Source organism: Oncorhynchus keta, chromosome 25, assembly GCF_023373465.1.
Source record: "Oncorhynchus keta strain PuntledgeMale-10-30-2019 chromosome 25, Oket_V2, whole genome shotgun sequence".
NCBI lineage: Eukaryota > Metazoa > Chordata > Actinopteri > Salmoniformes > Salmonidae > Oncorhynchus > Oncorhynchus keta.
In genome coordinates this window covers 20,105,643-20,132,441 of record NC_068445.1, presented here as the reverse complement: position 1 = coordinate 20,132,441, position 26,799 = coordinate 20,105,643, and the positions used below count along the sequence as shown (strand labels likewise).

Genomic DNA, 26,799 nt, shown 5'->3' with positions numbered 1-26,799 from the left:
GAGGGCTGTAACTTGTATTTAGGGTGAATAAGAGCTACTGGTTGAGTGTCTGGGATTTGGGGTAGGGGCAAAGCTTAGGAACAGGTAGAGTAGCTAAAAGCATTAAGGTTTGGGTCTTACCTGTACGCTGATTACACTTCCCCTGCGGCTGCTGTTCTGGCTCTCACCAATAGTCTGGCTGCTGATACACAAGGCGTCAAACCCCAAGATCCCTCCCACGCAGTCCCCAATCAAGCACACCTACATAGAGGTCACAGGTCAATTTACTAAAACAGATCAGATCATTAGATATCAATCAAGCAGGATGCAGATAAGAGGGTCCAATCCTTTTTAAACTAATCAGATGTCATAACCACGTAATCAAACAAACCCGCCCGAGCAAACACACACACACGTTTGGTCCCCACAAGGATAGTAAAACAAACAATTGATTCCCATTCAAAGTCATATTTTCCCTAACCTTTAACCTTAACCCCTAACCCCAATTGTAATCGTAACCCTAAACCTAACCCCTATGCCTAAAATAGCTGTTTTGCTTGTAGCGAAATGTCCGAATTGTCCTTCTGTGACTTCTGGTCCCCACAAGGATAGTAAAAACACAAACAAACATGCACACACACCTACACACAAATCTAAAGCTAGATGAAATACATCCTGTATTGAATGAGCAATCTATTAAATTATGTGAGCTTTAGACAATTTGTTATAAAAAGGCTTGAATTTATACAAAAGAACCTGTGTCAAATATGGAATGCTAGCTTCATTTTGGTTATCTAAAAGAACATTGAGTAACAGTAAACACCCACACCCACATAATTCAGAAACAGAAAACACACATAATTAATTGGCGCAAAACGGCTTCAAAACGAATGTTCTTCACAAGAAATCAAGTGTATCTCCTACTTGACTTGGGAACAAGCTCTTGAATCTTAGTATTTGGACTGAAGATATTATGTTCTGCCATTTGAGAGTTCCAAATAAAGAGCAGCCCACACCTGGATCAATGGAGAGGCTGACAGGCCAGTGGCAGCACCTCACCTGGCCAGAGAAGGTTGTCCCATCCAGGGACCTGATGAAGTCGTTGTACACCTGGTTGGCTCTCATGATGACGGTGGCCACAGCCTCCTGGTACTGGGGGGTGGAGGTGGCCAGGAGAGGCAGGGCAGCCAGGGGGATGTGGTCCTGACTGCTTGACAGACAGCTCTCATCATAGCTGTACGGGCTCAGACTGAAGCCAGGGATGGACACACAGGGGAAAGGTTCGTAATAGTAGTAGTAGTGTGTGTACTGTAGTTATGTACACATTACAATATCTACGGTTGTGTAGTGTGTGTGTGTGTCCCTCACTTGGACACCAGGGAGAAGGCCTCAGCACAGATGGCAGGGCAGGGCACCAGGCGGATGGCGATTCGTCCCAGCGCGGTGGGATAGTGCAAGCGCATCACTGTGTCAAAGGCAGTGCTGATGGTGTTGACATCGCCCTGCTTACTGGTCTGGTCCCCTCCTCCTGTGTCCAGGATGTTGCCTCCATGTAGCACCAGGATCAGCACGTGGATCTTAGAAGGCTGCAGACACTGCTGAGAGGAGAGGTCCTATTATGGGGAGAGGAAAAGAGGGGGAATTGATGGGGTGAATGGGATGTAAAGAGGAAAAGAGGGGGAATTGATGGGGTGAATGGGATGTAAAGAGGAAAAGAGGGGGAATTGATGGGGGAAATGGGATGTAAAGAGGAAAGGAAGGGGAATTGATGGGGTGAATGGGATGTAAAGAGGAAAGGAAGGGGATTGATGGGGGGAATGGGATGTAAAGAGGAAAAGAGGGGGAATTGATGGGGTGAATGGGATGTAAAGAGGAAAGGAAGTGGATTGATGGGGGAATGGGATGTAAAGAGGAAAAGAGGGGGAATTGATGGGGTGAATGGGGTGTAAAGAGGAAAGGAAGGCGAATTGATGGGGTGAATGGGATGTAAAGAGGAAAGGAAGGGGGAATTGATGGGGTGAATGGGATGTAAAGAGGAAAGGAGGGGGATTGATGGGGGGAATGGGATGTAAAGAGGAAAGGAGGGGGAATTGATGGGGTGAATGGGATGTAAAGAGGAAAGGAGGGGGAATTGATGGGGTGAATGGGATGTAAAGAGGAAAGGAGGGGGAATTGATGGGGGGAATGGGATGTAAAGAGGAAAGGAGGGGGAATTGATGGGGTGAATGGGATGTAAAGAGGAAAGGAGGGGGAATTGATGGGGTGAATGGGATGTAAAGAGGAAAGGAGGGGGAATTGATGGGGTGAATGGGATGTAAAGAGGAAAGGAGGGGATTGATAAAGAATGGGATGTAAAAGGAAAGGGGATTGATGGGGGAATGGGATGTAAAGAGGAAAGGAAGGGAATTGATGGGGTGAATGGGATGTAAAGAGGAAAGGAAGGGGATTGATGTGGTGAATGGGACGTAAAGAGGAAAGGAGGGAATTGATGGGGTGAATGGGATGTAAAGAGGAAAGGAAGGGAATTGATGGGGGAATGGGGTGTAAAGAGGAAAGGAAGGGATTGATGGGGTGAATGGGACATAAAGAGGAAAGGAAATTGAGGAATGGGAGGAAGGAAAGGGGAATTGATGGGGTGAATGGGATGTAAAGAGGAAAGGAGGGAATTGATGGGGTGAATGGGATGTAAAGAGGAAAGGAGGGGGAATTGATGGGGGAATGGGTGTAAAGAGGAAAGGAATTGGGGATTGATGGGGTGAATGGGATGGGATGTAAAGAGGAAAGGAAGGGAATTGATGGGGTGAATGGGATGTAAAGAGGAAAAGGAATTTATGGGGGAATGGGATGTAAAGAGGAAATGGGGATGAATGGGATGTAAAGAGGAAAGGAAGGGGAATTGATGGGGTGAATGGGATGTAAAGAGGAAAGGAGGGGGAATTGATGGGGTGAATGGGATGTAAAGAGGAAAGGAGGGGGAATTGAGAATGGGGAAAGGAAAGGGGGAATTGATGGGGTGAATGGGATGTAAAGAGGAAAGGAAGGGGGAATTGATGGGGGAATGGGATGTAAAGAGGGAAAGGAATGGGACGTAAAGAGGAAAGGATTGATGGGGTGAATGGGATGTAAAGAGGAAAGGAATGGGACATAAAGAGGGGAGGGGATTGATGGGGTGAATGGGATGTAAAGAGGAAAGATTGATGGGGGGAGATTGATGGGGGAATGGGATGTAAAGAGGAAAGGAAGGGGAATTGATGGGGTGAATGGGATGTGAATTGATGGGGTGAATGGGATGTAAAGAGGAAAGGAGGGGGAATTGATGGGGTGAATGGGATGTAAAGAGGAAAAGGGGGAATTGAGAATGGGATGTAAAAGGAAAGGGGGAATTGATGGGGTGAATGGGATGTAAAGAGGAAAGGAGGGGGAATTGATGGGGTGAATGGGATGGGAATTGATGGGGGGGAATGGGATGTAAAGAGGAAAGGAAGGGGAATTGATGGGGTGAATGGGATGTAAAAGGAAAGGAAGGGGATTGAAGAATGGGATGGGGGGGGATTGATGGGGTGAATGGGACGTAAAGAGGAAAGGAGGGGGAATTGATGGGGTGAATGGGATGTAAAGAGGAAAGGAGGGGGAATTGATGGGGTGAATGGGATGTAAAGAGGAAAGGAAGGGGAATTGATGGGGGGAATGGGATGTAAAGAGGAAAGGAAGGGGATTGATGGGGTGAATGGGACATAAAGAGGAAAGGAAGGGGATTGATGGGGTGAATGGGATGTAAAGAGGAAAGGAGGGGAATTGATGGGGTGAATGGGATGTAAAGAGGAAAGGAGGGGGAATTGATGGGGTGAATGGGATGTAAAGAGGAAAGGAGGGGGAATTGATGGGGGGAATGGGATGTAAAGAGGAAAGGAAGGGGAATTGATGGGGTGAATGGGATGTAAAGAGGAAAGGAGGGGGGAATTGATGGGGTGAATGGGATGTAAAGAGGAAAGGAGGGGGAATTGATGGGGGAATGGCATGTAAAGAGGAAAGGAAGGGGATTGATGGGGTGAATGGGATGTAAAGAGGAAAGGAGGGGGAATTGATGGGGGGAATGGGGTGTAAAGAGGAAAGGAAGGGGATTGATGGGGTGAATGGGATGTAAAGAGGAAAGGAAGGGGAATTGATGGGGTGAATGGGACGTAAAGAGGAAAGGCAGGATGAGGGACATTAGAGAGATCTGTTAAACTCAAGGGAAGACAGTACAGGTGCATCAAAGCTGGGACCGAGTGACTGAAAAACACCTTCTATCTCCAGGACATCAGACTGTTAAACAGTCACCACTAGCTGGCTTTAGTCACTGTTACTAGCCGCTACCAGCTGGTACTCAAACCTGCACCTAGAGACTGTTGCCCTATGTACATAGTCATTGAATAATGGTCACTTTAATAATGTTTACATACTGTTTTACCTACTTATTATGTATATACTATATTCTAGTCAAGGCCTATCCTATATAACTACTGCTGTACACACATTTTCTATTTATATACTGTCCATAATGTCTATACACACCATCATACTCATATATATTTATATTCCGGACTCTGACATTGCTCGTTCTAATATTTCTATATTAATTTCTTTATTTTGCCGATTTGCGTATATTGTTTTGAATTGTTAGGTATTACTCCACTGTTGGAGCTAGGAACATAAGCATTTCGCTACACCAGCGATAACCCCCGTTTTGCCGGTTTAATATGTGGGCTCTCGGTGTGGGGAAGAGAAGGTATGAGGCACTCTGGAAAATGTTGGGTTTATGAGAGCATATTTTTAACTTACCCCCTTTTGCAAAACAGAACAGCCTCAAATCATTGGGGCATGGACTCTACAAGGTGTTGAAAGCGTTCCACAGAAATGCTGGCTCATGTTGAGTCCAATGCTTCTCACAATTGTGTCAATTTGGCTGGATGTCCTTTGGGTGGTGGATCATTCCTGCTATACACGGGAAACCCGTTGTGCCTGGCACCTACTACCATACCCCGTTCTAAGGCACTTTGATGTTTTGTGTTGCCCATTCACCCTCTGAATGGCACACACACCATATCACTAGCCACTTTAAACAATGCTACTTAATATAATGTTTACATACCCTACATTATTTATCTCATATGTATACGTATATACTGTACTCTACTGTACTCTATATCATCTACTGCATCTTTATGTAATACATGTATCACTAGCCACTTTAAACTATGCCACTTTGTTTACATACTCATCTCATATGTATATACTGTACTCGATACCATCTACTGCATCTTGCCTATGCTGCTCTGTACCATCACTCATTCATATATCTTTATGTACATATTCTTTATCCCTTTACACTTGTGTGTATAAGGTAGTAGTTTTGGAATTGTTAGCTAGATTACTCGTTGGTTATTACTGCATTGTCGGAACTAGAAGCACAAGCATTTCGCTACACTCACATTAACATCTGCTCACCATGTGTATGTGACAAATAACATTTGATTTGATTTGATTTGATACACAATCCATGTCGCAATTGTCTCAAGGCTTAAAAATCCTTCTTTACCCTGTCTCCTCCCCTCCATCTACACTTATTGAAGTGGATTTAACAAGTGACATCAATAAGGGATCATTGCTTTCACCTGGATTCACCTGGTCAGTCTATGTCATGGAAAGAGCAGGTGTTCTTAATGTTTTGTACACTCAGTATATACTGATACATCTCATTGTGTGTTCAGTGTGCACTTCCACTTCCTTCAGACATGAATCACAGGAAGTCTATATATGATGTAACCCTTCTGGTAACGCAATATTGATAGTAAAGCAATAGTAATGTAGCATCACAACAGCATGCCTGTCCAGCTTTCATCTGCACACTCACAGACAGCATTAGAGAATCATTAAGAGACAGTGGACCAACCAGTGGTCACACTGCAAACGCTTACAACTTAGCCAACCACAACAAGCCAAGAACAACATAAGCCAAGGGTAAAGACACATTTGGATACAAATTGTGACGACCCTCCCACTCTGTCTGCAGTATTCTCTCTTTGTTCTGGTTTCCTTATTAGGCTGCCGATGGGCGGAGTTGAGAGGGTAGTCAGCTACATGGGAAACACCTGGGTGTCCCAGGATAAATACACCACTTCCCCATTCATGGAGGAGACTCTCTACATGCAGACACATTTACAGATTTTGTTGTGAATCTTGGTGGCCTTTTGGTTGTTTGCTTTGGCACCTTTCAACACCCTGCATTATCACACTCATGCATGCAAAACACTCACTTACACTACTGATTACTGATTACACACACCATTGTATATTGTACTTAGTTTACTTTATTTAATCAATATATATCTTGTTACTCCTTATCTCCACGTTGTCTCCCTTTTGTTACTGGCTTTGAGCCGGTTCGTGACAAAATACAAAACTACACTCACATAAAAAGGGAAAATATAATAATATATATATATAATAATATAATATAATATAATAAGTTTTCCATTTTTTTACAGATTTGTTGGATCCAAAACTCATATTCTTCAGAGCATGTACACTGTAAACTCCACGGCAAGACAGAGGACATTTCACAAGGGATAGAGAAGGGGTAGGCTGGGGCTGGGCCAGCGCGGTTAGTACTGGGTCTGTTAGGGTCTCTGTGGATCTACTCTGGCCCATAATGCAATGGGACAGGAAGTTTACTTACTGACTGGTGCTTTGTTATGGTGATGGTGGGAATGGCAGAACTACTGGCTTGGTTGCTAACAGAGCCACGCATCTGAACACGAGAGGCTGGAGTGGACCCCTCTCTGACTTCCACAACTAAAGCCCTAAGCAGAGTATTACACATCAACGCCTACTGTTAAGCTAGAACACTTTAGTGACTGTGATTGAAGTTTCCTTTTAGCTTATTCCTCATGCATGTTCAATGTTGATATTTTGTCAGAATATGACTGTCATGGTGTTGTTGGTATACCAATGTTCGGTTGGAAAGGCATTCACTCTCACAGGTACCTACCTCATCTGGTCTCTCATCACCGGCCTCCCTTTCATAGTCCCCTGCCATGTCCTTGTATAGCTCTCCTGCAGAAACATCCACAGACACACTTTACCATTGAGAATCAGAGTAATATAATACTGTCAGTAAAAGGAAACTTTGACACAAACTAAATCTCCCACCATACAACACACACAGCGCTCCTCTCCATACCAGGGGTGTCTTCTGCATCAGCCGACTCAATCTTGTCCATGAGGTCGTTAGAGTTCCACTTGGCAATCTCCTTGGGAAAGACCTCTTCATCACCTGACAAGTCCTCTGTGGGGGAGAAGGGACAGACGTGATTTTTACAAAAATGGAATTATCAAGCATAACACCTGCTAAGTCAATATGCCACTTTATCTCATCGTCAGTATATTCAGTATATAACACCAAACGTTTTAGACAGTTATATGTTCACAAATGTGAAAGGGTCCTCCATGTACTGTCTGAGTACAGATAGAGACAAACATACACCCTGAACCCTACCATATTACATTATGTGTCCATGTGACCACTCCTTCAAGATAAATAAATATGAATACTGATCAATAAAGTAATTGCTACCCTGCATGTTCCTCTGAAAACCAGTGGTTTTGAAATAGCATTGCCAGCTCAATTGAATCAACAAGCCACTAGATCCTTCGGTGAAATCACATTACACATACTGTAGCCTAAGCACGTCTGCTTTATCATAAGTTCACCACTCGTTTAAGTCCATAAAAATGTTTACTGGTCCTCGGTTGCACAGATCAGGGAGAAGCTCCGACCAGTTAAAGGAGCTGAGCAGTTGAAAAGCTTATACATGAGCATTTATCTGAGTTCAATCAAACACTTTTCAGCACAAATTGATTAGAATGATGCTACAAAACAGTAGCATTCATGCGTCACATTGGTTTAACCATGTCCACATGAACTAACATAAAATGTAATGAATTGGATACAGTGTAAGTACAGTACCAGTCAAAAGTTTGGACACATTTACTAATTCAAGAGTTTTCTTTATTTGTACCATTTTCTACATTGTAGAATAACAGTGAAGACATCAAAACTATGAAATAACACAATTGGAATCATGTAAGAATCAAAAAAGTGTTTTACCAAATCAAAATATATTTGAGATTCTTCAAAGTAGCCACCCTTTGCCCTGATGACAGCTTTACACACTCTTGGCATTCTCTCAACCAGCTTCATGAGGAATGCTTTCCAACATTCTTGAAGGAGTTCCCACATATGCTGAGCCCTTGTTGGGTGCCTACTTTGAAGAATCGCAAATATAAAATATATTTAGATTTTTTTAAACACTTATTTGGTTACTATGTGAATCCATGTGTGTTATTTCATAGTTCTGATGTCTTCACTATTATTCTACAATGTAGAAAATAGTATAAATAAAGAAAAACCATTGAATGAGTAAATGAGTCCAAACTTTGACTGGTACTGTAGTGGCACTATGATTATAGATCAAATGTTATGGCTATTTAAACTGAGTGTACAAAACATGAAGAACAGCTCTTTCCATGACATAGACTACCAGAACGCTATGATCCCTTATTGATGTCACTTGTTAAATCCACTTCAATCAGTGTAACTGACAAATCAAATCAAATTTTATTTGTCACATACACATGGTTAGCAGATGTTAATGCGAGTGTAGCGAAATGCTTGTGCTTCTAGTTCCGACAATGCAGTAATAACCAACAAGTAATCTAACAAACAATTCCAAAACTACTGTCTTATACACAGTGTAAGGGGATAAAGAATATGTACATAAGGATATATGAATGAGTGATGGTACAGAGCAGCATAGGCAAGATACAGTAGATGGTATCGAGTACAGTATATACATATGAGATGAGTACAGGGAGGAGACAGGTTAAAGAAGGATTTTTAAGCCTTGAGACAATTGAGACATGGATTTGTGTATGTGTGCCATTCAGAGGGTAAATATTTAAGTGCCTTTGAATAGGGTAGAGTAGTAGGTGCAGGCACACCGGTTTGTGTCAAGAACTGCAACGCTGCTGGGTCTTTCACCCTCAACAGTTTCCCGTTTATCAAGGATGGTCCACCACCCAAAGGACATCTAGCCAACTTTATACTACTGTGGGAAGCATTGGAGTCAACATGGGCCAGAATCCCTATGGAACGTTTTTAACTCCTTTTAGAGTCCATGCCCGATGAATTGAAGCTGTTCTGAGGGCAAAAGGGGGGTGCAACTCAATATTAGCTAGGTGTTCCTAATGTTCTGTACACTCAATGTTTATGCCTACTATATGACTTGACATTGTCCTACATATGCCTGTATGTACGCTTTTGTCATCCTTGTAATCTCTATGATCGCATCACCATCTGATCATGGTCATCTTAATGAATGGCCCAAACAGAGACAGGGTGGAGGCATGGGTGTTCTCAACTCTTATGATATACTACAGTACTCACAAGGAAAATGTCAAGATTCAGTGGAGACAATATCAGTGCTCAGTGCTTACTGCCCTATTACATTACAACCCCACAAGACACCTGCTCTAGAAATCGTTGCTCATACTAGAAATCCTTCCTCATATGGCAAAGTTGGCTCAGTTCATTCTTAAGAAATTATCTCATGAAGCGACTGAGTAGCTTGTTATAAAAGAAGAGTTGTAATGAGGTATTGTTCATTGTGTTTCAGCATTTAGTTTCCACATTGTAGCTGATTTAAATGAACTTGTCAGGTGTCCAATGATAAGTTGAAGAATCCAGATAGACACATACTGGGTTATTTATGCATGATGTATAAACCACTGTATGATGCTTAGTGAAAAACAGATGAATCCATGCATGAAACAACAATTTATCATCTCATTGTGAACATCAACAATGGCACAAACACCAAAAGCATACAGCTACAGTGCCTGCAAAAGTATTCACCCCCCCCCTTGACATTTTTCCTATTTTGTTGCATTACAACCTGTAATTTAAATTGATTTTTATTTGGATTTCATGTAATGGACATACACAAAATAGTCCAAATTGGTGAAGTGAAATGAAAAACATTACTTGTTACAAAAAATTCTGAAAAATAAGAAATTGAACATTTGTGCGTGCATATGTATTCACCCCCTTTGCTATGAAGCCACTAAATAAGATCTGGTACAACCAATTACCTTCAGAAGTTGCATAATTAGTTAAATAAAGTCCACCTGTGTGCAATTAAGTGTCACATGATCTCAGTATATATACACCTGTTCTGAAAGGCCCCAGAGTCTGCAACACCACTAAGAAAGGGGCATCACCAAGCAAGCAGCACTATGAAGACCAAGGAGCTCTCCAAATAGGTCAGGGACGAAGTTGTGGAGAAGTACAGATCAGGGTTGGTTCTAAAAAAATATCAGAAACTTTGAACATCTCACGGAGCATCATTAAATCTATTATAAAAAAATGGAAAGAATATGGCACCACAACAAACCTGCCAAGAGAGGGCCACCCACCAAAATTCACAGACCAGGCAAGAAGGGCATTAATCAGAGAGGCAACAAAGAGACCAAAGATAACCCTGAAGGAGCTGAAAAGCTCCACAGCGGAGATTGGAGTATCTGTCCATAGGACCACTTTAAGCCGTACACTCCACCGAGCTGGGCTTTACAGAAGAGTGTCCAGAAAAAAAATAAGCAAACATGTTTGGTGTTTGCCAAAAGGCATGTGGAAGACTCCCCAAACATATGAAAGAAGGAACTCTGGTCAGATGAGACTAAAATAGCTTTTTGTCCATCAAGGAAAACGTTATGTCTGGCACAAACCCAACACCTCTCATCACCCAGAGGACACCATCCCCAGTGAAGCGTGGTGGTGGCAGCATCATGCTGTGGGGATGTTTTTCATCGGCAGGGACTGGGAAACTGGTCCGAATTGAAGGATGGCGTGAAATACAGGGAAATTCTTGAGGGAAACCTGTTTCAGTCTTCCAGAGATTTGAGACTGAGACGGAGGTTCACCTTCTAGCAGGAGTATGACCCTAAGCATACTACTAAAGCGACACTCGAGTGGTTTAAGGGGAAACATTTAAATGTCTTAGAATGGGCTAGTCAAAGCCCAGACCTCAATCCAATTGAGAATCTGTGGTATGACTTAAAGATTGCTGTACATCAGCAGAACCCATCCAACTTGAAGAAGCTGGAGCAGTTTTGCCTAGAAGAATGGGCAAAAATCCCAGTGGCTAGATGCGCCAAGCTTATAGAGACATATCCCAAGAGACTTGCAGCTGTAATTGCTGCAAAAGGTGGCTCTACAAAGTATTGACTTTGGGGGGGGTGAATAGTTATGCACGCTTAAGTGCAGAAAAAAAGGTGTGTGTGTGTAGGTAAGTAAGTAAAGAAATAAAACAAAAGTAAAAATACATTTGAAAAAGAGTACAGACACCTGTTAGTCAGGCTTATTTTTTTAACCTTTATTTAACTAGGCAAGTCAGTTAAGAACCAATTCTTATTTTCAATGACGGCCTAGGAACAGTGCCTGTTCAGGGGCAGAATGACAGATTTGTACCTTGTCAGCTCGGGGGTTTGAACTTGCAACCTTCCGGTTACTAGTCCAACGCTCTAACCACTAGGCTACCCTGCCGCCCCTATTGAGGTAGTATGTACATGTAGGTATCGTTAAAGTGACTATGCATATACAGTGGGGAGAACAAATATTTGATAACCTGCAAAATTGTCCGTGTTTCCTATTTACAAAGCATGTAGAGGTCTGTAATTGTTATCATAGGTACACTTCAACTGTGAGAGACGGAATCTAAAACAAAAATCCAGAAAATCACATTGTATGATTTTTAGTAATTAATTTGCATTTTATTGCATGACATAAGTATTTGATCACCTACCAACCAGTAAAATTCCAGCTCTCACAGACCTGTTAGTTTTTCTTTAAGAAGCCCTCCTGTTCTCCATTCATTACCTGTATTAACTGCACCTGTTTGAACTCGTTACCTGTATAAAAGACACTTGTCCACACAATCAATCAAACAGATTCCAACCTCTCCACAAAGACCAGAGAGCTGTGTAAGGACATCAGGGGTAAAATTGTAGACCTGCACAAGGCTAGGATGGACTACAGGACAATAGGCAAGCAGCTTGGTGAGAAGGCAACAACTGTTGGCGCAATTATTAGAAAATGGAAGAAGTTCAAGATGACGGTCAATCACCCTCGGTCTGGGGCTCCATGCAAGATCTCACCTTGTGGGGCATCAATGATCATGAGGAAGGTGAAGGATCAGCCCAGAACTACAAGGCAGGACCTGGTCAATGACCTGAAGAGAGCTGGGACCACAGTCTCAAAGAAAACCATTAGTAACACACTACGCCGTCATGGATTAAAATCCTGCAGCGCACGCAAGGTCCCCCTGCTCAAGTCAGCACATGTCCTGGCCCGTCTGAAGTTTGCCAATGACCATCTGGATGATCCAGAGGAGGAATGGGAGAAGGTCATGTGGTCTGATGAGACAAAAATAGAGATTTTTGGTCTAAACTCCACTCGCCGTGTTTGGAGGAGGAAGAAGGATGAGTACAACCCCAAGAACACCATCCCAACCGTGAAGCATGGAGGTGGAAACATCATTCTTTGGGGATGCTTTTCTGCAAAGGGGACAGGACGACTGCACCGTATTGAGGGGAGGATGGATGGGGCCATGTATCGCGAGATCTTGGCCAACAACCTCTTTCCCTCAGTAAGAGCATTGAAGATGGATCATGGCTGGGTTTTCCAGCATGACAACGACCCGAAACACACAGCCAGGGCAACTAAGGAGTGGCTCGTAAGAAGTAGCTTAAGGTCCTGGAGTGGCCTAGCCAGTCTCCAGACCTGAACCCAATAGAAGATCTTTGGAGGAAGCTGAATGTCAGTATTGCCCAGCGACAGCCCCAAAACCTGAAGGATCTGGAGAAGGTCTGTATGGAGGAGTGGGCCAAAATCCCTGCTGCAGTGTGTGCAAACCTGGTCAAGAACTACAGGAAATGTATGATCTCTGTAATTGCAAACAAAGGTATCTGTACCAAATATTAAGTTCTGCTTTTATGATGTATCAAATATTTATGTCATTCAATAAAATGCTAATGAATTACTTAAAAATCATACAATGTGATTTTCTGGATTTTTGTTTTAGATTCCGTCTCTCACAGTTGAAGTGTACCTATGATAAAAATTACAGACCTCTACATGCTTTGTAAGTAGGAAAACCTGCAAAATCGGTAGTGTATCAAATACTTGTTCTCCCCACTGTATGTTGCACAGAGAGTAGCAGAAGCGTAAAAAGAGGGGTTGACGGGTGATGGTCCACAATGTAGATAGCCCGGTTAGCCAATGTGCGGAAGCCCTGATTGGTCGGGCCAATTTAGATAGTATGTACATTAATGGATAGTTAAAGTGACTATGCATATAAGATAAACAGAGAGTAGCAGCAGCGTAAAAGAGGGGTTGGGGGGGGACCCACAATGCAAATGGTCCGGGTAACCATTTGGTTACCTGTTCAGGAGTCTTTTGGCTTGGGGGTAAAAACTGTTGAGAAGCCTTTTGTCCTAGACTTGGCCCTAGACTCCAGTATCGCTTGCCATGCGGTAGTAGAGAGAACAGTAGAGAGAACAGGCTATGATTGGGGTGGCTGGGGTCTTTGACAATTTTTAGGGCCTTCCTCTGACACCGCCTGGTGTAGAGGTCCTGGATGGCAGGCAGCTTTGCCCCAGTGATGTACTGGGCCGTACGCACTACCCTCTGAAGTGCCTTGCGGTCAGAGGCCGAGCAATTGCCATACCAGGCAGTGATGCAACCGGTCAGGATGCTCTCGATGGTGCAGCTGAAGGACCTTTTGAGGATCTCAGGACCCATGCCAAATCTTTTTAGTTTCCTGAGGGGGAATAGGCCCTATTCACAACTGTCTTGGTGTGCTAGGACCAATCTAGTTGGTTGTTGATGTGGACACCAAGGAATTTGAAATTCTCAACCTGCTCCACTACAGCCCCGTCGATGAGAATGGGGATGTGCTCGGTGCTCCTTTTCCTGTAGTCCACAATCATCTCCTTAGTCTTGTTCACATTGAGGGATAGGCTGTTATTCTGGCACCACCCGGCCAGGTCTCTGACCTTCTCCCTATAGGCTGTCTCGTTGTTGTCGGTGATCAGGCCTACCTACCACTGTTGTGTCGTCAGCAAACTTAATGATGGTGTTGGAGTCGTGCCTGGCCATGCAGTCGTGGGTGAACAGGGAGTACAGGAGGGGACTGAGCACGCACCCCTGGGGAGCTCCAGTGTTGAGGATCAGCGTGGCAGATGTGTTGCTACCTACCCTCACCACCTGGGGGCGGCCTGTCAGGAAGTCCAGGATCCAGTTGCAGAGGGAGGTGTTTAGTCCCAGGATCCTTAGCTTGGTGATGAGCTTTGAGGGTACTATGGTGTTGAACGCTGAGCTGTAGTCAATGAACAGCATTCTGACATAGGTATTCCTTTTGTCCAGGTGGGAAAGGGCCGTGTGGAGTGCAATAGAGACTGGTTTACTTTCGCAAGCCACTGTATATGTATTTGAACATGCAGATAAATGCAAATGCAGTTAATTAATGACATATCATGAACAGTTTCATCATGTAGATAGAAATGATAACCAAATAGCATAGAAATAAATAGATAAAAAGAAAATATGCAATACTTTATTATTCTTATTTGATGACCTGTTATTCATACTTCTTGATTCATTATGTCATATAGAACAACTAAGTTAACCATGCTTCCAAACATACCCCTACACACAGTAGAACATCGTTTCATGGATTGACTTGATGGGATGATTGACTCACCACAGGGAATGTGTGTGAGTGTGTGTGCACATGTTTGTGTGCGTGCATGTGTGTGTGTGAGGGCAGGGTGAGATTGTTTGGCAATGGGGAACAGGTGAAGGTAGAGGGTGATGATTTCAGCACTTCTTCAAGACAAGCCAACCCGTGTTGAGTCATCTCCTGGCCTCACCCAACAGATGAACAACTGTGTGTCGAGCTACACCCACCTATTTCAACCTCAGGCCCAAAGCATGCTGGGTATTTGGGTAGCTTAAAAACTGATCTGTGTTGAAGAGACATGTAGAGTCAGACGAGGAAGCACCAGGAGGGTTATGGGAAAGGGAACACACTACTAGTATTGTCTACTCTAACCTACTCTAGGCTTTTAAGATGACTTTATCAAAATGGTGGATTTACCATGAGCATCAAAGAACTCCTCCTCTGAGCTGTCCTCAGAGTCTCGTGCAATGCTCTGCATCCTCCATTCAGAGAGGCTGTGGCGTGACGGGCTCGCTGAAACACACAAATAGGGGAGGGAAACAAACAGTACCGCTGTTATTTTAAGACCCAAGTGAATCATATTCTTACTGACATATGCTCAAAATGACACATACACAGTGTTATATAAACACTCAACAGTGTCTGTAATGCTTGACTTGATCACAGAAGGATTGATTAGTGGTCAGAAGGGGGTGTGAAGAGTGGAGTACAATGTAACACATAAACCACAAACACACAGACAGCCAATTAGCACACAGAAAAAGAGCCTGGACTAAAAGCAGGACTGTCCATCATATATCTTTGTTGTTTGCCTCCAATATGATCACTGAGGAGGAGTGGGGAGGGGGGGGGTCTCTTTGAAACCCTGGCTGGCACATGCTGGATGCTCATGGGCTGGGAAGCGCAGCTGTGCCTGTCAGCCCATAGATGGGAGCCGCAGGGGTGGAGCGGAGGGTCAGTGTGTAGAGCGTCAGCCTCCTCTCGCCTGTAATGTCAATACTGCCGCTATAAATAGCCCAGGAGAGCTCCAGAGAGGGGAGTGATACCGGGTGAAATTAGTATGGCTGGTTGAGAGACAGAGGGTCCAGGTGGCAGGCAGGATTCTGACTGCTGCTTAAAGGTGGGGTTGGGGACAGGGGTTGTACTGTCTGTAAGATAGTTTTTTAAGCAGGTGAAAAAGATCTGGATAAAGCTGTGACAGCGGTACTGAAGCTACAGCACCTAGATACATACTCACTAACACCACCTGCTTGTAAAATTACATTTAGGAAGATGAATTGTCAACAGTCCAATACATCCACACAGATATAGACAATTGAGCTCAAACATCTCACCTCCTCTCTTGGATGAGTGGGAGGATCTGGAGGAGGTGGACCACTGCTTTGTGAGCCCTGCTCGTTTTGTTTGGAGAGTGTCTCCCCCGCCCCCTGCACTGACCACCTCCTCAGCTTCTAAAGAGTTGATGGTATCCTTGACCTCCTGATTCTTGTCTGGGGATGAAACAGCTCCATTGGCCTCGGTGGCCTCCTCTGTCTGGCTGAAATGGGCCATCTTCTGGGCCAGGGCCAACTGGGTCTCCAGCTCCAGCTGCCTGATGTCCTCGATGGTCAGGCCATACCACTCGTCCTGCCAGCACCAAGCCTGCCGGTGGGCCCGCACCATCACCTTCCTCAGCCCTGGGAAAGGGGAGGGAAAGGGGAGGGAGAGAGTTTGGACAGACAGCACTAGAAAACATCAGGGCATCCCATCAGGCCGCCACCTCTAACATCTTGACCCAATGTCAGTGACGTTTACTAGCTAAACTAGTCAGCAGCAGCATGCCTGTAGTATGGAAACACTTGGACCAAGCACTCATATAGCCAACACCGGGCAGGGATATGTTAAGGTTTTGTTCAAACTACTCTTCCAATGCCTCATCCCATCTCATACGCACCTACATCATGGATGAAGCGCTCAATCTTGGACTGCATACCCCAGTAGCGGAATTCCACTTTGCACAGTTTGTAAGCACACATGATGGGCGTCTTCCCTGGGTTGTTGTTGTACTCCTCGATCCAGTCCTCCTGCAGAGGCCCTCTCTTGGTCTTGTCTGACGTGTAGATCCGAGGGTCCTCCTCTTGCAAGTACTCATGTGGAGTGATGGGATCTTTGACAATGTCTATGGGGTCTGCAAGAGAGAGTCTGACTTCAACATGTGTCACAAATAACATTTACAGTGCCTTCAGAAAGTATTCACATCTGTCAAACCAGCCTTCGCTTTGGCTCCCCCTCCTGTCCAGCTCAGGCGTTCGGCATCGCAGTCTTTCTAGTTCCTGCTGAACCTACACATCTGGTGTGTAAAGAAGGCCCTGAAAGCATGGCGGCTCTGACTGGAGGGTGCTAAACACCCATTCATTGTCTGGACGGACCACAGAAACTGGAGTACATTCGAGCAGCGAAGAGGCTGAACCCTCATCAGGCCAGGTGGGCCCTATTCTTCGCCAGGTTTGACTTTACCCTCTCCTACTGGCCGGGATCAAAGAACGTTAAGGCCGATGTGTTGTCCCGGGTGCATGACACAGAGGATCTGAGGGAGAAAGTGACACCCATTATTCCACTGTCCCGCATTGTGGCTCCTGTCGTGTGGAATGTGAATGTGGGCATCCGTCGAGCCCTGCGACAAGAGCCCTCACCTGCCCACAACCGAGGGGTGTATCTATGTGCCCTCTGATGTGTGGGACCGTCTCCTTGCCTGGGCACAAACATCACCTGTGTCTGGGAACCTGGGTATAGCCCGTACTATCGACTGGCTCTCTGCCAAGTACTGGTGGCCTATCCTGGGACATCCAAATTTACGTCTCTACCTGCTCCACCTGCGCACAGAGCAAGACACCTTCCCTGTGGCAAACTCCACCCGCTGCCAGTTCCACAACAACCCTGGTCCCATCTCTCCATGGACTTTGTCACAGACCTCCCCCTCAGAGGGGCACACCACCATCTTGGTTGTTGGGGACCAGTTTTCCAAAGCCTGTCGTTTGATTCCTCTAACTGGTCTCCCTACGGCCCTGACCGCGGAGGCTCTTTTCTCGCACATCTTCTGGCACTACGGGATCCCGGGAGAACATCATGTCTGACCCTGGTCCTCAGTTTACCTCCCGGGTCTGGAAGACCTTCATGGAACAACTGGGGGTCACGGTCAACCTCAGCTCCAGGTACTGTCCCCAAACAAATGGGCAGATGGAAAGGTTAAATCAGGAATTGGGTAGGTACCTTCGTAGTTAGTTTCTGCCTTAGGCAGAATACACATAAAACTCCCTCTGTCACTCCTCCACGAACCTCACACCCTTTCAATGTGTTCTAGGCTATCAGACGGCCCTGGCACACTGGAACCGGAGTCAAATCGAGGATCCTGTGGTGGACGATTGGTTCCGGCGCGCCGAGGAGGTATGGAACCCCGTGCACACCTGTCTCCAGCAACTCCACACCTGCCTCCAGGTCGATCGTGACCGCAGTGGGGCCACGGTCTTTCACCCCGGTGACAGGGTCTGGCTTTCTACAAAGGACCTGCCCCTCCGCCTGCCCTGCCGAAAGCTGAGCCCATGGTTTGTGAGGCTGTTCAAAGTCCTGAGGAGTCAAAGCAGTGACGTACAGATTACATCTCCCCGACAATTACAGTATCTCACCCTCATTTCATAGAACTCTCCTCAGGCTGGTGGCAGCTGGTCCCTTGGCTAGTGCTGGACCCCACAACACACCACCCCCTCCCTTGGACGTCGAGGGGGCCCCGGCGTACTCCGTCCGCAGCTTGTTGGACTCACAGAGTCATGGGGGCTTCTCCAGTACCTGGTCAACTGGGAGGGGTACGGTCCCGAAGAGCGGTGCTGGGTTCCGGTGCAGGACGTCTTGGATCGTTCTCTCATCAGGGACTTCCACAGGCGTCGTCCCAACCGACCTGCACCACGTCTCCGGGGTCATACCGAAGGTTGGCGGAGCCCCGGCGGCTGGAGCAGTGCCTCATCAGCCTTCGCTTTGGCTCCCCCTCCTATCCAGCTCAGGCGTTTGGCATCACCGGCCTTCTAGCTGCTGCCGAACATACTGATGGCAATCGCCCTTCACTCATCAACCCCAGACTTGTCTCGTCATCATTACACACACCTGGTTCCAATCCCCACTCTGTCACTGTATATATACTCCCTCTGCCATTTTGTCTTTGTCAGTCATTGTAAATGTTACCTGTTTTCCTGAGAGGAATCTCTCCGACTATTTCCTGAGTACTTTATATTTTTGCACTTTGGGTTTGCCCTGTGCCTTTTTATTTATGAAGATATATTTTGAGTACAACAGCATTTGGATTTCGTCCAGCTTTGATCGATGGTGCTTAAATAAATTCAGTAGTTCTTTTTTCTGCTTTTTCCCCTTTTTCTCCCAATTTCGTGATATCCAATTGGTGGTTACAGTCTTGTCTCATTGCTGCAACTCCCGTACGGACTCCGGAGAGGCGAAGGTCGAGAGCCGTGCATCCTCTGAAACACAACCCAACCAAGCTGCACTGCTTCTTATATAAAACACTAATACATCTTGATTACATAAGTATTCAGTCCCCTGAGTCAATACATGTTAGAATCCTGAACTAACTAGGCTTGTGATAACGAAGGGTTTGAATACTTGAGAAGACATCTCAGCTTAATTTTTTAAATTAATTTGTAAAAATAAAATAACCTTATTCAACTTTGACATTATGGGGTATTTTGTTTACACCAGTAACACAAAATCAAAATTGAATCCAATTTAAATTTAGACTGTCACACAACAAAATGCAGAAAAAACTGTTGCAGTGGAAGCAAACGGCCACCAGTGGGCCTCTACTCTACTGGCTGCTGTGTGAACCCAGGAGCTTCACTCTAACCCTGCTGTAGGTCATGCATCAGGAAGCCCTTAACAATAACCATGTCTATTCAAACAAGACCACTAACCTAGACCTGTCATTTTGACTTTACTGCTGCAGGTAGTTGAAAGTTGTCCACAGTGAGGAGAAATCATCACCATCAACTAACAGTGCTGCTTGGGCACTGTGGTCTGAGGCTCTATTGTCCTTCTAATATTCCACTATTTGTCCCATACTGGCACCACCTTACCCAGAGTCCTTAGCCTCTTCTCGGCTGGGGACATGTTGAAGACGTCTGGCTGGTTTCCTGTGTCTGGCTTGTAGTACGTCTCAATGTCAATGGAGAACTTCTCAACGAAGGGACATGTATATCTGGAGGAAAGAGGAGAGCAAGCTGAGAGGTGTCAGTAATAAATAAGCACAATATGTTGACCTGGACACAGTATATCCCCACAGCAAAATACTTTGTGTATGGTGGAAACATTACATTTTAGTAATTTAGCAGACGCTCTTATCCAGAGCAACTTACAGGAGCAATTTGGGTTAAGTGCCTTGCTCAAGAGCACAGATAGATTTTTCACCTCGTCGTCTATGGGATTTGAACCAGTCAACCTTTCACTTACTGGCCCAATGCTCTTAACCCCTATGCTACCTGCCGATGTCTCTGTTATTGAGTAGGTTCTGGGCTAAATGATGGGCAAGTCTAAAAAATGTCTACCTGGCAAGAGCTAACTACTGTTCGTCTTTGTTTCGGTCTGTCACTCTAGCTCTTTCTCACCCTCACTCTCTGTCTCTGGCTCCAGGCGAGGGGGAGAGCTGTTAGCCCATCTGTTGTCTGCAGCAGAGCTGTCACTGCTTTGATGAAACTGTCAGCAGACGGCTCCAGTCTATCAATACCTTGACAGTGTTTTCAAGGGGCGCTTCTCATTTCAGCAGCCTCACACCTGCAGTTCTGCCCAGGCCCCAAACAGACAGACAAACAAACGCACCCTAAGTCTAGGGCATCATCAATTCCGAACGATAGGCTGGCTAGCAGAGCTATTGGCTGGAAGACTGCCCATGTCTTGGTTGGCACGCTCTGCAGTGTTCTGATAACTGCTCTGGAATCTTTTAGCTTTGCTTGGCTAAGTATTTTCCTGAGGGGGCAGATTGAATAAACAATCACTCCATTTGGGATAAGGTTTGATGTTGAGAACAACCCATCAGACAGCTCAAACTATGGGCATGGGTATAAGCTTAGGGTAAACAGTCTCACCAACTGTACTGTAGGGGCTGCTGTATAAGGGTGGTACTTCTGTGTGTGGGGGGTGTAAAGGTGGTTCTCCTGTGTGTGTGGGGGGGGGTGTAAGGGTGGTTCTCCTGTGTGTGGGGGGTGTAAAGGTGGTTCTCCTGTGTGAGAGGGTGTAAGGGTGGTCCTCCTGTATGTGGGGGGGTGTAAGGGTGGTACTCCTGTGTGAGAGGGTGTAAGGGTGGTCCTCCTGTATGTGTGGGGGGGGGGGGGTGTAAGGGTGGTACTCCTGAAGGGGGCAATAGTCTCACACCTTGTGCGGGTGTAGGGGTAGGCGTTCCAGGACTCCTCCTCTACCCGGAGCGCTGCCTTGGGCAGGATGGAGCGGAACCAGCTGGGGATGTGCATGCCGATGTGGTAAACCTTGTGGGTGTACTGGCCGACTCCTCCTGGGCCGTTCTCATACGGCTTGTTCTCCAAGATCTCCACTCCGCTGCCCTCGCCACAGGTCTCATCCCGACTCTTTTTCTGTTCAGATCACAATACAGTTATGGGTTAGGTGAGGAAGCATAGGTCAAAGGTCAACTGAGGACTGAAATTAGGTTAAACAAGGGAGGTCAGGTGAAGCACCCTGATGTGAAGTCAAAAACACGTCAAGAAAATGGCTACCTGGATTATATGCACTGACCCCCCACACACACCCATTTTTATGCTGCTGCTACTCCTATTATCTGTTTATTATCTGTGCATAGTCACTTTACCTACATGTATATATTATCTCAATTACCTCAAATAACCTGTGCCCCAGCACATTGTACCAATACTCGCTGTATATAGCCTTGTTACTGTTATTTTATTGTTGCTTTTTTATCATTTGTTTGTCTATTTTTTTAACTTATGTTTATTTTAGTAAATACTTTCTTAACACTTATTTTTCTTAAAACTGCATTGTTGGTTAAGGGCTTGTAAGTAAGCATTTCACTGTAAGGTCTACTGTCGGCGAATGTGACAAATAAAATTTGATTTAAAAAAAAAATGTTATTTTTATGGATTTACACACAGAGGATGTTGTCATTTAGCTTCAACAGAATAGGTGAATCACCAAGACATGCTGTTGACCTACACTGCTAAGTCAGGAGAGCTGCCGATCCAGCTCAGTCAAACACACCTTTCCCATATTTACATTCCAGGTACACCACAGTAATGGGGGAGGGTAGGGGGCTGGAAGGACATTACTTTTCAAACATCACGCAGTGGGATCCACCAGGGAGAGGCTTCCTGCTGATGTAGAAACAAGGGAAACAGGCGTGCTAAAGGCACACTAGGGAACAGAGTCCAAGTGCTGAGGATGGTGAAAACGTGTGGGTAAGGGCAAGGACTACAGTATGACGTTCCCAGACAGTCTGAGATAATATCAGCGAGTCAATACTACATGTGCATGTAATATCTTAGCTACTCCCGGCTTTTACATAATGCTCTAGGAGGGAGAGGGACAACAGGAGGGAGAGGGACAACAGGAGGGAGAGGGACAACAGGAGGGAGAGGGACAACAGGAGGGAGAGGGACAACAGGAGGGAGAGGAACAACAGGAGGGAGAGGGACAACAGGAGGGAGAGGGACAACAGGACAGCAGGCAGTGAATCAGTGGGGTAGTGGGGAGATGAGATGTGTGCAGCGAGGCATCCACCCCACTAGCCCCCATTACCTTTGACAGGTTGTTCATTAGCCACCTACCCTGCTCTCAACAGCTGGACAAAGCTCCTCAGACACAGCACATTCCTCCTGACTGACTGCAGAAGCACACAATACACACACACAAAGATACACACAAACACAAGCAGATGCTCAAAAACACTCTGCAACACATACAGTATAGGCCTGTGCGCATAGCCACACACACGCACACACATATATAGACACAGCCAGATGCTTACACAAACATGCTGTAGTTTGTACACACCCACACACAGAAACGCACACCCACACACATGCAAGGCACTTCATTATCCTGCTGACAGGTGCGTGTGGCCTGCAAGCCCGGGTGCCACTGGCCAGTATCAATCCTAACGTCCTGCCAGAGGCTGGCTCTTGGTGCTCTGCAGCTCACAAGAAACCATCAGGAAGATTAAAAATCCCAGGCCACGGCTCAGCCCTCCCCTTTGGGAATAGGCCTAATGTTTTGCTTGGATCTGTGTGCAAACCATAAAGGGTCTCCAAACAAAACTGAACTGAATAAAAAGGTGAAGAGGAAGGGAATGCAGGCAGGGATATTTCATTGCTATTTCTATTTATGTCTCTTTCCTCATTGGTTTGACATGTTTCCAGGAGTTAAACCGAAGCTGACCGAGAGAGGTATGGTTACTAATGGGTAAATTACATTCAGAAAGGAAGCTACATTACATTAAGTTATTCAGGAAGGACTAAATATAGAGGACAGTCTGTCTGTAATCTATCTGTTCAGCTTCCTCATAACTACCTGGCTGGCTGTATTGACTTGCATAACCCTCATGACATCCGATCAGGGAAACTGGAAGAACAAAATGGTGGGTGGTGAATAAATGCTGGAAGGGGAGGGAGAGAGTGAGAGAGAAAGTGCCCACTTAATTTAACTGACACCCTGCGTTTGTGATATCTTTGCAAATCACAGTTGCGATAATGCATTCACAATTAACTATCAATTTAGGAGGCAGAGTGATAAGGTTTAAAGGTAAACAAGAGACAGCCGTGTGGTACATGGAGTCAGGAGGAGTCTGGCCTGCTGGAGTGAAGACAGTCATACAGACAGAGAAGCTCTTCATTGTACTGAGAGGTTCTGTACTAGAGATGGTGGAGAAGCAGAGGCTGGGTCTAGTCAGGCTAGAGATGGTGGGGTAGCTGAGGCTGGGCCTAGACATGCTATGGAGGGTGGTGCAGATGATGCTGGGCCGAGTCATGCTATGGAGGGTGGTATAGCTGAGGCTGGCCCTAGTCATGCTATGGAGGGTGGTGTAGCTGAGGCTGGCCCTAGTCATGCTACGGAGGGTGGTGCAGATGATACTGCGTCTAGTCAGGTTATTCTAGTGGATGAGGAGAGTATAGTGGGGAAGTGTAAGAGATTAGGGGGGGGAGGAGGAGGGTGTCAAGAGGAAAAAGAAAAAGGGTGTGGACAAAGGCACCATGGAAATGTTGCCTGTTGCTGTGGGTGAGGCCCTAACCAGAGAGAAAGGGCAGGTGGTCAGGGTGGGAGATAGAGAAGAGGAGGAAAGTGAGTCTGAGGAAGAGGAGTTATTTTTTTCAGAATCCCCTTCAATTGGCCCGGAGCTGACAGCCAGTCAACCAGAGGGTCTAAGTACACGTTGAGAGAACTGACAAGGTTCCTGAATGAGACTAAGGGGAAAAAGTTAATCTTGAGGCTTTTTTCCTGATCCTAGAAAGTTTGTAAGATCAGTACAACATGCTATGAGAAATGAGGGGCATGGTGTACTCTCACCCAGGAAACGGTTTAGGTTGAGGAAGTGGGTCACAACAGTGCGTAAGGTTTACCTTCAGACACTGTTTAAATGTTTAATTTCTTACTGACACTGGGGCTTTTTGAGCTTTGCTATTGGTCTATTTCTCTGTTGGCTTTTCTCCCACTTCTTATGGAGACTCTTCGGGTAGGCTCTCTCAATATAAATGGCGCCAGAGATGCGGGAAAGAGGAGTGTGTTGGGTGAATATGTAAAACAAAAAAAAGTACAGGTGTTGTTTCTGCAGGAGACGCATAGTGATGTGGTGAATGAAGTTGATTGGGGGCTCTGGTGGAAAGGGACAAGTGTGTTGAGCCATGGGACAAATCTTAGTGCAGGGGTGGCAGTCCTTTTTGCACCGGGTCTGGCTGTAAAAATGTGCTCCTCAAAGGAGGTGTGTAGGGGTAGGTTGCTTGTTGTTAAAGCAGAAATTAACAACATGTGTTTTGTCTTTATAAATGTGTATGCGCCTAACACAGGGAGAGAAAGAGGGGTTCTATTTGGGAGTCTTAGACAGGAACTCTCACAAGTAGCGCCTGAGGAGACGCTGGTGATCGGAGGTGACTGGAACTGTACAATGTATTTTACAAAAGACAGAAATGGGGAAGAGCCTCATTCAGTGTCAGTGGGAGTGTTAAGGGACATCTTTAATCAGTTTGACCTAGTGGATGTTTGGAGAACTAAACATCCAAACACAAGACAGTATACGTGGGTGAAGGTTTTTGGGGCTAGGGTGAGTGCAGCTCGATTTGATCGTTTTTACATGTCCAGGAATCAGAGCAATAGGCTGCTGGGTGCTACCATTCTCCCAGTGGGGTTTTCGGATCACCACATAACCATGGCTCGGCTGTCTATTTCACCAGGGCCCCGGCAGGCATCTTATTGGAAGTTCAATGTAAAGCTCTTACAAGATGCCACTTTTTGCTCAGGTTTCCAGACTTTTTGGGAAAGATGGGGGCAGCGAAGAGAGGAGTATGAGTCTCTGAGTCAATGGTGGGATGTGGGGAAAGTGCAAATTCGGCTTTTCTGTCAACAGTACACAGCTCTCTCCTCCTCAGAGGCTAGGAGAGTATTGGGGGAACTAGAGCGGTGTATTAGTGAGATGGAGGTAGAGATGGTGGGGCAAGGCAATGTAGGCCTCCAGGCTAACTTAGCCGGTACGTAGGGACCTGGGCAGTTTTTCCAGGTTAAAGCAAAGGGAGCACTTGTAAGAGCTAGGTTCTCCATGCTCAAGGAGATGGATGCTCCCAGCTCCTTCTTCTTTGGTTTGGAAAGACAGAGCAGTGAAGCCAAGGGTATGCATTGTCTACGGCTGTCTGATGGGCGGGTGACCTCTGTGGTGGGGAGATGCGGGAGCGGACTGTGGAGTTTTATACTGAATTGTATAGGGCAGAAATGTGTGATCCTATGTGTGCTCAGGTCTTGTTCGCAGGACTCCCTAAGCTCTCTCGGGCACAGAGGGATGAAATGGACATTCCTCTGTTGTCACATGAACTGGCAGAGGCAGTAACCCAGATGTCCCCAGGTCGTGCACCCGGGGTCGATGGACTTCCAGTGGAATTTTACAAAAAAAAAAAATTCTGGGGAACAATTGGACAGGATTTCTTTTGCGTGTTGCGAGAATGCGTCGGGGTAGGAGAGTTGCCGATGAGCTGCCGTCGGGCGGCTCTGACTCTCCTGCCCAAAAAAGGGGACTTGTGTGAACTTAAGAATTGGAGGCCTGTGGCATTACTCTGTGCGGACTACAAGATTTTTGCCAAGGTCCTCTCTAACAGACTGAAGTCCCATCTGGACTCTATAATACACAAGGACCAGACATATTGTGTACCGGGACGGACAACTTGTTCTTGATTAGGGACATGTTGGACTTGTCGAGAGGTTCTAATGTGAACTTTGGACTGGTCTCTTTAGATCAAGAGAAGGCTTTTGATAGAGTGGATCATGAGTATCTGTTTAATGTGATGTCTGTTTTTGGGTTTGGGAAAAGTTTTGTGACCTGTGTGAAGCTGTTGTATGCTGGGGCGTCATGTATGGTTAAGGTGGGAGGGGGGCTCAGTAGGCCAGTCTGGGTGAGACGGGGCATTAGACAAGGATGCCCTCTATCTGGGCAGCTGTACACACTAGCCATTGAGCCTTTTTAGGACTGCTACGCAGGAGACTGCGGGGAGTGTGCTGGACAGGCATGGATATGGTGACAGGAATAGCAGTCTCAGCATATGCAGATGATGTTTCTGTGATGGTCAGGGATGGGCAAGATATGCAGGAACTAGAGACCAGTCTGAAGGTGTACGAGGGAGCTTCATCAGCTAAGGTAAACTGGGGAAAGAGCAAAGCTCTGTTATGTGGGGCATGGGGGATAGGGCTCCTCCTCTGCTTCAGGGGTTTGCAATGGGGTTGTGAAGGG

The 26,799-nt window shown here is 45.8% G+C and overlaps 1 protein-coding gene across 2 annotated transcripts in view; it reads right to left on the bottom strand.

Annotated features, from left to right (window-relative positions):
* Nucleotides 1-26,799, bottom strand: part of LOC118358369 (membrane-associated phosphatidylinositol transfer protein 2-like) — a 118,566-nt gene that overhangs the window by 18,117 nt on the left and 73,650 nt on the right. For both annotated transcript variants that reach the window (XM_035736125.2, XM_035736123.2), the window contains exons 3-12: nt 21,222-21,436; nt 19,931-20,052; nt 16,750-16,983; nt 16,151-16,492; nt 15,234-15,329; nt 7,202-7,306; nt 7,010-7,074; nt 1,348-1,592; nt 1,039-1,228; nt 121-240 (exon numbers count right to left, since the gene is read on the bottom strand). In XM_035736125.2, coding sequence (XP_035592018.1) covers nt 121-240; nt 1,039-1,228; nt 1,348-1,592; nt 7,010-7,074; nt 7,202-7,306; nt 15,234-15,329; nt 16,151-16,492; nt 16,750-16,983; nt 19,931-20,052; nt 21,222-21,436 — 1,734 coding nt within the window. The remainder of the gene's footprint in view (nt 1-120; nt 241-1,038; nt 1,229-1,347; nt 1,593-7,009; nt 7,075-7,201; nt 7,307-15,233; nt 15,330-16,150; nt 16,493-16,749; nt 16,984-19,930; nt 20,053-21,221; nt 21,437-26,799) is intronic.